A 13,373-nucleotide genomic window follows, 5' to 3' on the forward strand; every position below is an offset into this window, starting at 1 on the left:
GTGTAAAGTGCATCATAGATTAAAAAGGTTAAAAAGAAAAAGAAAAGGTAAAGTACATTAACAGAGAATTAAAAGATAAGAACATAAAATAAACTCAGATGCAACCTCATATGGATCATGCTGTTGTTAATCAGAATCATCCTCTGATTCTGTTCCAAAATCAAATTTTGTCCTTTTTAATGCTCTTTCTCCTGATGCTGCTCCTCCTCCTCCTCCTGCTGATCCTGCTGCAGAAGCTGCCTCTCCTCCTCCTGCTGCTCCTGCTCTTCCTGCTGTTTTCCTCGTCCTCCTCCTGTTCCTCCTGCTCCTCCTGCTCCTTGTCCTCCTTCTGTTCCTCGTCCACCTCCTGCTGCTCCTCCTCTTGCTGCTTTTCCTGCTTTTGCTTTTGCTGTTTTAGTTTTTACTGCTGCTTTTGCTTCTTTTGCTGTTGCTGCATTTGCTTTTGATATTGTTCTTACTCCTACTGCTGCTGTTGCTGTTGGCTCTCCGTTTGCACCAAACACAGGAGTGAATTTTGCTCTTATAACTTGTTCTCTGAATACCTTCTCCTCTGCTTCAAATCTCTGCCTCCTATCTTCAGCGACCTTCTCCTCTGCTTCGAATCTCTGCCTCCTTTCTTCTGCGGCCTTTTCCTCTGCTACGAATCTCTGCCTCCTTTCTTCCGCGGCCTTCTTCTCTGCTTCGAATTTCTGCCTCCTATCTTCCCCGGCCCTCTCCTCTGCTTTGAATTTCTGCCTCCTTTCTTGCGCGACCTTCTCCTCTGCTTCAAATTTCTGCCTCCTTTCTTGCGCGACCTTCTCCTCTGCTTCGAATCTCTGCCTCCTTTCTTCTGCGGCCTTCTCCTCTGCTTTGAATTTCTGCCTCCTTTCTTGCGCAACCTTCTCCTCTGCTTCAAATCTCTGCCTCCTTTCTTCTGCGGCCTTCTCCTCTGCTTTGAATTTCTGCCTCCTTTCTTGCGCGACCTTCTCCTTTGCTTCAAATTTCTGCCTCCTTTCTTGCGCGACCTTCTCCTCTGCTTTGAATCTCTGCCTCCTTTCTTCCGCGGCCTTCTTCTCTGCTTCGAATCTCTGCCTCCTTTATTCTGCTGCCTTCTCCTCTGCTTTGAATCTCTGCCTCCTTTTTTCCACAGCCTTCTCCTCTGCTTGAAATTTTTGCCTCCTTTCTTGCGCGGCCTTCTCCTCTGCTTCAAATCTTTGGCAGTTTTTTTCCTCAACCTCCACCTCGGCTTTGAATTTCTGCCTCCTTTCTTCCGTGGCCTTCTCCTCTGCCTCGAATCTCTGCCTCCTTTCTTCTGCGGCCTTAATCTGTGCCTCTCGCCTCTTTCTCCTCTCCTCCTCTAACTTCATCTCTGCTTGTTTTTTCTTTCTTTCCTCTTCTCTTTCCCTCTCCTCCTTTTCTCTTATTTTTCTCTGCACCTTTTTGTACATCTCACTGGTGTAGTTTGCTCCCCCATTCTTCTCCACCATGGCCTCAACTTTCTCCTTTAGCTCTCTGACCTGAGTGCTGTATTTACTCTGTTACATACACTGTTCTGTATGTCTTGTATGTGTACATGTTTTAGGCCTACATGTATTGTGTTCTGTTTTGTGTTGTTGGTTGGTGTTGTTGTTTTGTCTCCCCCTCCTGTTTTCATTCTCCTACTTCACAGATGTGCACACCTGGTTCCAATCATTCAATCACCACACCTGTTCCAGATCTCCCATCAACCATTTCCCTTCAAATAGTCCTGTGTTTGTTAATAGTTTGTTGTTGCTTTTGGGTTGAGCTGTGGCAGAGCTCTGGTTGAGCTCGCTTGGCTTGTGTTTGCTATTGCTTTGTTTGTTGCTGGTTTATTGATGCTTTTGGATTTGTCTTTAGTTATTACACCTTTGTTAAACTTTATTACTTTAGTTATTAGCCGTCTACTTTTGTTTTGTCTCTGTCTTTGTTACTTCTTTTTGTTGTGCGCACAGGGTCAATAAGGATAGGTAAGATACTCCGGGGTTTACATATTACATGCACGTAGGTTTACTTGTTGTTAATACCCTAGGTTAGAGTGAGCACCACCCACTGTATTTTTTTGGGTGCAAAGCACCTGTCCATGGGGGGTGGGTTTTGTTATGTTCTTTTCTTTGGTGCCACTGACAGTCCTTGTTGATCCCTGTGTTGCTTTTTTTGTAAATAAATACTTTCTTGTCACTTTCGTGTCCTGGCTTTGTGTGACTGCACCCTCACTTGCCCAAACCTGTTGCCCTTATGTTGCGTCCCACTCCGAGCCACCAGGGGGCGTAACATAAATTGGGGGCTCGTCCGGGATCCTTGATCCTTTTAAGCAACAGGTTTGATGAGTGTTGGTGTGCAGTGCACACGTCAAGTAGGCTGTTAGTATTGGTTAGGTTAGTTGAGGTTTGGCTTAAGGCTGTTTAAGACAACATGAGCACTTTTGATCTTGAGGGTTTTCTTAGTGATCCTTCTGTGGAGCAGATTGATTGCTGTAGGAAAAAGGATTTGTATGCCATTGCGGCACATTTTGAATTTGCAGCCTCACCAACTCTGCTAAAAGCAGAATTGAAAGAAGCTGTTGTACATATGTTAGTACAGAAAAAAGTGCTTGGTACGGGCAGCAGTGCGACTGCTAGTGAGCCCGCTATTCCCCCATCCTTGTCTTCTAGTGCAGAGAAGGACAGCATGGAGGAAGAGGTAGTTGAGGGAGGGCTGGTTGAGGATGAGTCCGTTCCTGTAGAGGTGGCCTCTAATGTGGAGCTGAAGCCCCCTCGTACTGTGCCCCGATTTTCTCCCTTTTCCTTACCTAGGATAAGCGATGATGCCCGCCATAGGCTACGCTTAGCGCGTTTGCAACTTGAGGCTCAGGAAAAAGACAGAGATGCCGAATACAATCACAAGTTGGCTATTCGGAAGATGGAGTTAGAAATGGAGGCAGAAAGAATGGCATTAGAAATAGCAGCAGAAAAAGAGGTGAAGCTAAAGCGCCTGGAACTAGAAGCTGCTGCTGCTGTGAGTATAGCTCAGTCTCCTGGTCCTACTAGGCCCATACACACTGATCCCTCCGCGCCTACCAGAGGTTTTGAGGTGAGTAGAAATGTTGTGTTGGTACCTCAATTTCGTGAGACGGAAGTAGATGCTTATTTTACTGCGTTTGAGCGAGTTGCTACATCACTGAAGTGGCCAAAAGAGGTCTGGTCGATATTGCTTCAGTGTAAACTAACAGGGAAAGCGCAGGAGATTTTAGCTGCACTCTCACTAGAAGATAGTTTGTGTTACGAAACTATTAAGACAGCTGTGCTTCGTGCCTACGAACTAGTGCCTGAGGCATATAGGCAAAAGTTCAGAAGTTTTAAAAAATTGTCTAGTAAAACATTCGTGGAGTTCGCTCGCGAGAAAGAGACTCTGTTTAATAGATGGTGCAAGGCAAGTAACGTGACTAATTTTGACACTCTGTCACAGTTAGTTCTCATCGAAGAATTCAAGAATAGTCTGCCTGATAGAATAGTGACGTATCTCAATGAGCAAAAGGTAGGGACATTAGCGCAGGCTGCTGTGCTTGCTGATGAGTTTGTGTTATCACACAAGCAAACTTTTGGGATTCCCCGATATGAGAGTAGGTCTTTTACTCCTTCTGTCTCAGCTAGAATGCCGTCTAGTCCGCCACGTCCATTGCCACTCCGCTCCACCGAGGAACGGGAGTGTTTCTATTGTCACCAAACAGGTCACATAAAGAATGACTGTTTTATGTTAAAACGCAAGCTGTCACAGCCAAGCAAATGACCAAAAGAGGTTGGTTTAGTGCGAACGTTGGTGGGTCCAGTGTCACTAGCCCCGGAGATGGAGCGTGATACTCTGGAACCCTGTTATGAACCATTTATGTTGGACGGGCTGGTTTCCCTCAGCGCAAAGCCGTTGAACCAGTGTCCAGTGCGCATACTCAGGGATACTGGCGCCGCTCAGTCTTTTATATTGTCAGACGTGTTACCTTTTTGTGATGACACTTTAAGTGGCTCTAGTGTGCTTGTGCAAGGCATTGAAATGGGGTTTGTGTCTGTGCCTCTCCATGAGATACATTTATCCTGCGACCTAGCAACTGGAGTGTTTAAAGTGGGCGTGCGCCCTTCTTTGCCCGTTAGAGGCGTCACATTTCTGCTAGGGAATGACATCGCTGGTGGCAAAGTTATGCCAGTTTTAGAAGTTCTAGAACGACCTGAGATTTTGCAGCCTGATGTGTTGGCTCAGGACTTCCCTGAAGTGTTTCCTGTGTGTGTGGTCACCCGTGCTCAAGCACGTAGTTTGGGTGAAGCAGTTGATTTGTCGGATACTCTGTTCGCGACTGAGTTGACTGGCCAAACTATTTCCCCACCTGTGTTTCCTCAGTCTACTGCTGAGCCGAGTGTCCAGCCTAAAGTTCAGTGTGATACTTCCACCAAAGAGACAACTAGGTTGCCTATGGTTCGAAGTAATCTTATTGCTGCTCAGAAGGAGGACGTTACTTTAGCCAAATGTTTTGCTGCAGCTCTTGCTCCAGAGAGCGCTAAGAACAAAAAAATGGATTATTTTATGGAGAATGATCTCCTGATGCGGAGATGGAAGTCTCGCTCTGATTTGGATAACGAGTGGAGTAATGTCTTTCAAATTGTTGTGCCTACACCGTACCGACAGTCCGTTTTATCTCTGGCTCATGAACATCTCTGGTCTGGTCATCTAGGTATTACGAAGACCTATGACCGAGTGCTGCGACAGTTCTTCTGGCCAGGTTTGAAGCGAGATGTGTCTTTGTTTTGCCGTACATGCCATGTATGTCAGGTCACTGGGAAGCCTAATCAGGTTATTAAGCCTGCGCCTCTTCACCCGGTCCCAGCTATAGGGGAACCGTTTGAGCATGTTTTGGTGGATTGTGTTGGCCCTCTGCCAAAAACGAAGTCTGGTAACCAGTTCCTGTTAACCATAATGTGTGTAGCTACCCGGTACCCTGAAGCTATCCCTCTTAGGAGTATAACAGCTCAGTCAGTAGTTAGGGCCCTGATCAAGTTCTTTTCTACTTTTGGCCTCCCTAAGATCGTACAAACCGATCAAGGTACCAACTTCCTTTCGGGTATTTTCGAACAGGTGTTAACATCCCTGTCAATATCACACAGAATCTCGAGTGCTTATCACCCGGAGTCTCAGGGGGCACTCGAAAGATGGCATCAGACGTTTAAGTCAGTGTTGCGCAAATATATCATGGAGAGCGGTAGGGAATGGGATGAAGGAGTCCCTTTGGCTTTATTTGCGGTTAGGGAAATAGTGCAAGAGTCACTAGGTTTTAGTCCAGCAGAGCTGGTATTTGGTCACACCGTTAGAGGCCCTTTAAGAGTGTTAAAGGATCAGCTAACGTGCGAGAGTTCGCCCACCCAGCGAAACGTGCTGACCTACGTGAGTCGCTTCCGAGAACGACTGCACGAGGCTTGCAGTATCGCTAGGGAGAGTCTCTCTGTTGCACAGCAAGGTATGAAGCGGCAGTTCGATAAAAAAGCACTTCCACGTTCTCTTCAAACAGGTGACTTGGTTTTAGTGTTGCTGCCCATTCCAGGTACTTCCATGAGTGCTCGATTTTCAGGTCCTTACACTATTGACAGGAGGTTGAGTGATACTGACTATGTTGTCAGGACCCCTGATAGAAGGCGAAAAACCAGAGTATGTCATATAAACATGTTGAAGAATTATTACACTAGAGGTGACGTCCAGCCTGAGACATGCAGTGCGCCTCTTGTAGCCACTGTTGCGGCTGCGGTGTCAGTAGCTGTGAGCCCTACTGCAGTGAGTGATGAGGATGGCCTGAGTTTGCAAAATGCCCAGCAACAGACCCCTCGGTTGTCAAACTCAGAAATGTTGTTGAAACTTCCATCCTTAATGCATCATTTAAGCAGGGAGCAGGAAGCTGACCTACTCGGCCTTATCTCCGAGTTCCCCTGTCTGTTTGGAGATGTGCCTACCCGCACTACGGTGCTAGAGCACGACATAGATGTGGGTGAGTCCAGACCTATTAAACAGCACCCATACAGAGTAAATGCACACAAAAGATCTCTGATGAAAATAGAGGTTGATTATTTACTGGAGAATAATTTAGCACAGCCCAGTTCCAGTCCATGGAGTTCTCCGTGCTTATTGGTTCCAAAGCCTGACGCTACTGTCCGATTCTGCACAGATTACCGAAAGGTAAACCATGTTACTGTGCCTGACTCATTTCCTATGCCCCGCGTAGATGATTGCGTGGATACCATAGGATCAGCTCGCTATGTCACAAAGCTAGATCTATTGAAAGGTTACTGGCAAGTTCCCCTTTCACAACGGGCTTCTGCCATCAGTGCTTTTGTGACTCCCGATAATTTCTTACAATATTCCGTGATGGCTTTCGGGATGAGAAACGCTCCGGCCACTTTCCAGAGGTTGGTGAATATTGTGTTTAGTGGTGTGCCTAACTGTACTGCATATTTGGATGATGTGGTAATACACTCGTCAGAGTGGCCTGCTCATGTGGACTCGCTAAGAACCGTGTTTCAGCGACTGGCTGATGCGTCTCTGACACTGAACCTCGCAAAATGTGAGTTTGGGAAGGCGACTGTGACCTACTTGGGTAAACAGGTGGGCGGAGGCCAAGTGCGTCCCTTGGAGGCCAAGATCGCAGCTATCACGTCTTTCCCAGTACCAACCACTCGGCGGGAGTTACGCCAATTCCTCGGAATGACGGGTTACTACAGAGGGTTCTGTAGGAACTTCTCTTCCGTTGCAGCCCCAATGACTGACTTGATCAGTCCATTGGTAAAGTTTGTCTGGTCAGATAGGTGTCAAATCGCCTTTGAATGCTGTAAAGCACTCTTGTGTAATGCCCCAGTACTGAGTGCTCCTGATTTTAATAAACCGTTTTCCATTGAAGTCGATGCGAGCTGTATTGGTGCTGGTGCAGTTCTAACTCAGATGGATTCTGAGGGTTTGGTCCACCCTGTAGGTTTCTTTTCGAAAAAATTTAATAGTAGCCAAATGCGCTACTCAACTATAGAGCAGGAGACGTTGGCGTTGCTGCTCGCGCTCCAATTTTTCGAGGTATATGTTGGGTCTAGTGCGGAGCCTGTGGTGGTTTACACAGACCACAATCCGCTGGTGTTTTTGCATCGTATGCACAACCATAACCAGCGACTAATGCGTTGGTCTTTAGTTATAACAAATTACAACCTGGTGATCCACCACAAAAAGGGCACAGACAATGTGTTTGCGGACGCTCTGTCTCGGGTGTAAATGTGGGCCAGTGGTTACTGGGGGCAATTATTGATTTTGGGTACGGGATGGTTTGAGGTATCGTCAGCCATGGGCTGACTCTTTATGGGGGGGAGTGTTACATACACTGTTCTGTATGTCTTGTATGTGTACATGTTTTAGGCCTACATGTATTGTGTTCTGTTTTGTGTTGTTGGTTGGTGTTGTTGTTTTGTCTCCCCCTCCTGTTTTCATTCTCCTACTTCACAGATGTGCACACCTGGTTCCAATCATCCAATCACCACACCTGTTCCAGATCTCCCATCAACCATTTCCCTTCAAATAGTCCTGTGTTTGTTAATAGTTTGTTGTTGCTTTTGGGTTGAGCTGTGGCAGAGCTCTGGTTGAGCTCGCTTGGCTTGTGTTTGCTATTGCTTTGTTTGTTGCTGGTTTATTGATGCTTTTGGATTTGTCTTTAGTTATTACACCTTTGTTAAACTTTATTACTTTAGTTATTAGCCGTCTACTTTTGTTTTGTCTCTGTCTTTGTTACTTCTTTTTGTTGTGCGCACAGGGTCAATAAGGATAGGTAAGATACTCCGGGGTTTACATATTACATGCACGTAGGTTTACTTGTTGTTAATACCCTAGGTTAGAGTGAGCACCACCCACTGTATTTTTTTGGGTGCAAAGCACCTGTCCATGGGGGGTGGGTTTTGTTATGTTCTTTTCTTTGGTGCCACTGACAGTCCTTGTTGATCCCTGTGTTGCTTTTTTTTGTAAATAAATACTTTCTTGTCACTTTCGTGTCCTGGCTTTGTGTGACTGCACCCTCACTTGCCCAAACCTGTTGCCCTTATGTTGCGTCCCACTCCGAGCCACCAGGGGGCGTAACACTCTTATTGTTGAAGACGTGATATTTACCCCCACAATGTTCAGTTAGTGATGAGAGAGCAGCACTTCTGCACAGAACATCCTTCACTGGTGTCCCCTCCAGCACATCCCCATGAGTGAGGAGCACTATAGTGTACTTTAGCGCCCCCTCACCAAAGTTCTCCTGGATCCACTTCACAGCATTCCTCTCCTCTTTTGTGAACCTCACACCTAATCTGATTACCAGCAGGAAGGCATGAGGCCCAGGGACAGACATCTCAACACACTTCTCTATCTCACCATTAAGCTCTTCTGTTGGCTTTACTGTATCAAACAATCCTGGTGTATCAATCACTGTAATTTCTCTACCATTCACTAAAGTATGTTGATTACTGCATGTTTCGGTCACAGATTCAAATGAGCCACCCTCTTTAAAAGCTTTCCTCCCCAGGATGGTGTTTGCTGAGGCACTCTTTCCAGAACCAGTTCTCCCCAGCAGCAGGATCCTTAGAGGAGACACTGTAGAGGAAACAGTCAAAACTCTTGAAATGAACAGTAATTGTAGAAAAAGACAGGATCTATATCTACATGACCTCCTCCACATAGGTAATCAACACAAGAGGGTATTGGGTTACAGGGTAACAACATTTACTCTGCTTAATGATCTTAACAACATATGGAGGTGCTGTCAGGAGAAACACTATTGGTATAGGCTCATTTAATTTGGTATGGGATAAAGGCAATGGAACATGTTTGGTTCTAGAATTAGTTAGGATCTCTGTATTTTGATATGGGGCAGCATGACATGCATTCATTTATCACCAAACTATGTTACATTGCAATGCCTTTTGTTCACACAATTATGAATATAGTACATTCTTTCATGCAAAGAAAACACAACGATCGATGATCATGTCTTGCACTAAAAAGCAATTCTGTCAATGTAATAGATGTCTTAGGCCAACATACTTACTTTTGTGGCATGAAAAGTAGAATGGGCTTGCCATTGAATATTAGTTTTGTCTATGGTAATATGGTTTTGCCATATTACTGAAAGTATGATGTGCACAAAAGGTATTTGGTCCGATACCCACCGTGAGGCAGCAGGTTATATTATGAATGTCAAAATGAACATAAATTATACATAAAAGTGTACTCACTTTTGGGAGGTGGTGAATTGCAATCGCTCTGTGTTCCTAAGAGATCAGCGCACAACAATGAATCTTACTTAGAAACACATGCAGACTGATATACTAAATACTCTTTGATAATAAGAATACGTTTTGATTTTGCAGAAACAAAAATGTCTAGATGAAGTTATGGCAAAACACAGGCGGTTCTTGACTAGCAGATGAATTCCTAAATGTTGGTATGCACTGTATCAAGTGTCTATGTTTATTAAGTTTTAGGATTTTTTTTTACTGCAATGTGTTATATCACACAATTTCTTAAACCAGTCACTCGAAGAGCAGAATTCTGCACCTACAAAACCATAAGCTAAATGTCAGCCTTTCATTCCGTTTCCAATTTCATCAAATACGTTTTGCAAAACATTACACACATAGTTCACTTTCTAAGGCCCAGTGAACAGACCTTGGACACATGGAAAACATATACCATTTCAAAAGGATGACATTGGTTGTGTTAGATATTTGTAAGGTTTCACATATTAGGCCATATCAATTGATCTCTACCCTTAGGCCACATTTACACGAACCCTAGATTGACTGAATCCGGATTCAATTTTGGATCCGGTACTTTTCGTGTACACAAAGAGAAATGTGAAGAAAAATGTGCGTTTACACGAACGGAGTGGATCGGATGAATCCACTATAGTATATCTCCCAGGCCTGTTGGTGGCGCTGTAACAGTGCTTCAGACAACGGAAGAAAATGGATAAGAAGACATGGAGCATGCGTATAAAGTGACAGAAGACAGAAGTCGAGATCCAACTACCAGTCAGAGCAGACTGTAGGTTAAGCCAAAAATCATTGTATTTGGTATTGATAATAACAAGTTTAGAACAGTGCAACAAAGTTCAACATGACATGTAAGTTGTTTAAATGCCTGTGCTTTATGGAGAGGCTGAGCTTGAGCACGAGAGACCACAATGCAAGTGGTGTGGATCCTAATTGTTTCATGGTTTACAATTGCTTCCAATTTCATGTTTTCATTACTAACAACAAATGTAGGCTATTGTTGAGGGCTTTGTCCTTCACGTACTGTACCTTTGAAGGTAAACAAGAGGTGTTTTAGCATGACATATCAGCTGCTAAATAAAAACTATGAATCGGCGCTCTTGTATTGTTTAAGCCGTATTTTCACCCATAGTTCAAGCACACCGAGTACAGTGCTCGCCTTCTGCGTAAGAAGTAACGCGTATCTATTCAGGAAAAGTACTTGTACTCGAAGTACACTAACTAAACTAAGTAAATTGTAGAGACAGAGCAGCATATTCATTTCACCTTCCATGTTTATTTTGATGTTATAACCTCTCGAGCGCAAGCTACCCCCAGTGCCATGGCAACCGAACGTCTGAAAACTTCAGTTTCCCCTGTCCACACTACAACTTCAGTTTTCAAATGTATCCGCCTAGGGCAGCACTTTTGAAAAGCATGGTTTTCAGTGTTGGAATACGCCGTTTTAAAGTAAGGGGTGTTGTGTATTCCTACTAGACTATTTAACGGGATGCTATGGAGCAGTTAACCTGGCTATTAACTATCCTAGCTATCTCTAGCTTAGGGAACCATCTTAACAGTTTGCAGTTGACTGTGTGTGATTAACTCATGTTATGAATGAAAACTCATGAATCGTTAATATGAAGCTGCACAGACACCCTGAGGGGTAACCATGGCAACCCAGAAACTCAAAGTTCGATGAAAAGTTTAATTTCCCAAAATCAGCTCACCAGTAAAAGACAGTCTTGAATTCAAAGGCTAAACGGAGAAATATTTATAAGTTTCTATATTTACCTGGGTAAGTTTGCTGTAACCTCGTGAACCAAAAGCTCTAATTCTAATTTTAACTCATCATCCATGGTGGCAAGAACACGCAGGCTCTTTCTTCCCTATTTTAGCTGCGCGCTAAATAACACTAAGGGGCGGAGTTAGGCGCTGATTACGCTGGTAAGGCGTCGACACACATTATATGTTACTATATGTGTATTATATGTTATATGTACAGCGTATATATGTTAGTATTATATGTATTATATATGTATTATATGTATAGGTTGTGATATGTTTTAGCATATTGTATTGTATATTTATCTTGTATATTTAGTAAGGTTATTATATGTTATTACATGTAAATTAGGTTCAGAGTACTTGTACAGAGTGTATGTCATGTTATGTTATGTTATATTATGTTTGCTATGTTATGCTATGGTAGGTTGTTGTGCGGTGCCTTGTCCTAAGAATTTCAGTGCCCAGTCTGACCCTATGTCATTCTGTGCATCTGACAATAAAATACTTGTAACTTGTAACTTGTAACTTGTAACTTGACACATTCAGACGAGGTTCTTGTTTGATAAATACGATGCAAAATACTGTGCGCTATAGGCAAAGGCGCTGATTGCGCTGCGGTCGCGATGTTAGTAAATGAAGCCCTCATTCTCCAACAATCTTTTGGTACTAAAAAAAATGCCATCACTAGCAGCAGTTAATGCAAGGCACATCACTAGGGACTTATGTTTTATGTTAGGGATCCTGCTGCTGGAAGTGGGTTATTCCATTTGTGATAGAAATTTAGAAATGGGGGTGTAATATAATTGCCTGTTTAGGATGATAAGGTTTTCCTGTGACTACACTGAATTTCTGGTGTCAAATACTGTTTGTGTATTTTTAGTTTTTTTATGAATAATTATTTGAGTGGGTACTGTCTCAGGGGAAGGGCTAATCCTTTAGGATCCTGGCTGAGACTTACCAGAGAGGTTGAGAGGTTGAAGGAATTACGGGAGAACAGGATCTGTAGATATAGCCTGTTCACGCTAGATGTGTTTGGCCAATTGAGGCAAGTTTTTTTGCATTTTAAACTGTATTTTGTTTCATTTAAAAAAAAAAAAAAAAATGCAGTGCTGCCGCTAAACTCTGGTCCGTACGTCTCTCTCTTCTGCACAACCCTAGGTCATCTTGGCCACAGTTACAATAATAAAGCAAATCATAATTTCTTTAAAATAGATTAAAGTGTTTCCATGGTCACGTCTGGATAAATACATCAGGTAATTTGTCTCTAATCCAAGGCCAGCTGACCAAGGCTAAGGCAGAATAGAAAAGGCACCTAATAAGAGTTGTCACCAGCTGTGGATCAAGACACTGTTGTTTGACATGCGAGAGTGAGCTTGTCAGGTCACCTTTGGAAACTCTCACACTAATGCAATCGTTCGTTTTGCTAAACTGGTGGAGTGAGATGCTAACAGCAGCAAAATCATGGGTTTAACACCATAGGAGCACACACACACACACACACGCACACGCACACGCACACACACACACACACACACACACACACACACACACACACACACACACACACACACACACACACACACACACACACACACACACACACACACTGATGAAGATGTAGGACTATACTGTAACAGTTAACAACAAATCTTGGTTGCATTATGTGCCAGTAAAGCCCTTCCAATTCTGTCCACATTAGTGCATTATATACTGTATCAGCAGTTGAAATGCTCGTTTTATTTTACAATCTTACAAAAATAGAAATGCTTTGCACTTCACGTGTTATCTGTCATAGCAATTCTTTCCTGTAAACCGCTCCTCTTCATAGAAAGAGAAGGTGGACACACGTGTTAGCGTTGAAGAACATGACATAACTTGTCAGATCGAGATGAAGAACTTGATTGGCCTGTGTTGCATTGCCTCTTTTAATTTTTGCACCCAGCACAAAGCAGGGTAACGCAAGTGTTTTTGCTAGTTTCAGACCGACGCAGTTGTCATTTTTCTTGTCCAGTGCCCACATTGTATGAATAGCAAATGCATTTGGTGATCTATCTATCTATCTCTCCATCTATCTATCTGTATATCTATCTATCTATCTATCTATCTATCTATCTATCTCTCTAAAATAAGGCAGGTTTCAGCGTCTGATAAAAGGGGCTATGAAGGACCACACTACTGCAGTGCACCTCTCTGCTAAAAATACAGCAAGTAAGAATGCTTCCATATTTGTCATCCTCCTGAACCTATACAGCAGCCTTGTGTTTTGATTCCTATTATCATTTGGATAATTGGCCTTACTTACACAAATGTAGC

At 43.5% G+C, this 13,373-nt stretch overlaps 1 protein-coding gene across 1 annotated transcript; it reads right to left on the minus strand.

The window, feature by feature from the left end:
• Positions 1 to 1,076: 1,076 nt before the first annotated feature.
• LOC122128762 (GTPase IMAP family member 7-like) lies at positions 1,077 to 13,080 on the minus strand. The gene is made up of 3 exons (XM_042703513.1): positions 13,044 to 13,080; positions 8,087 to 8,613; positions 1,077 to 1,514 (listed from the first exon to the last, which is right to left on the minus strand). The coding sequence occupies exons 1-3, from the start codon at positions 13,078 to 13,080 to the stop codon at positions 1,077 to 1,079; spliced, it is 1,002 nt and encodes a 333-aa protein (XP_042559447.1).
• Positions 13,081 to 13,373: the final 293 nt, after the last annotated feature.

This window comes from Clupea harengus, chromosome 24, assembly GCF_900700415.2.
Source record: "Clupea harengus chromosome 24, Ch_v2.0.2, whole genome shotgun sequence".
Lineage (NCBI taxonomy): Eukaryota > Metazoa > Chordata > Actinopteri > Clupeiformes > Clupeidae > Clupea > Clupea harengus.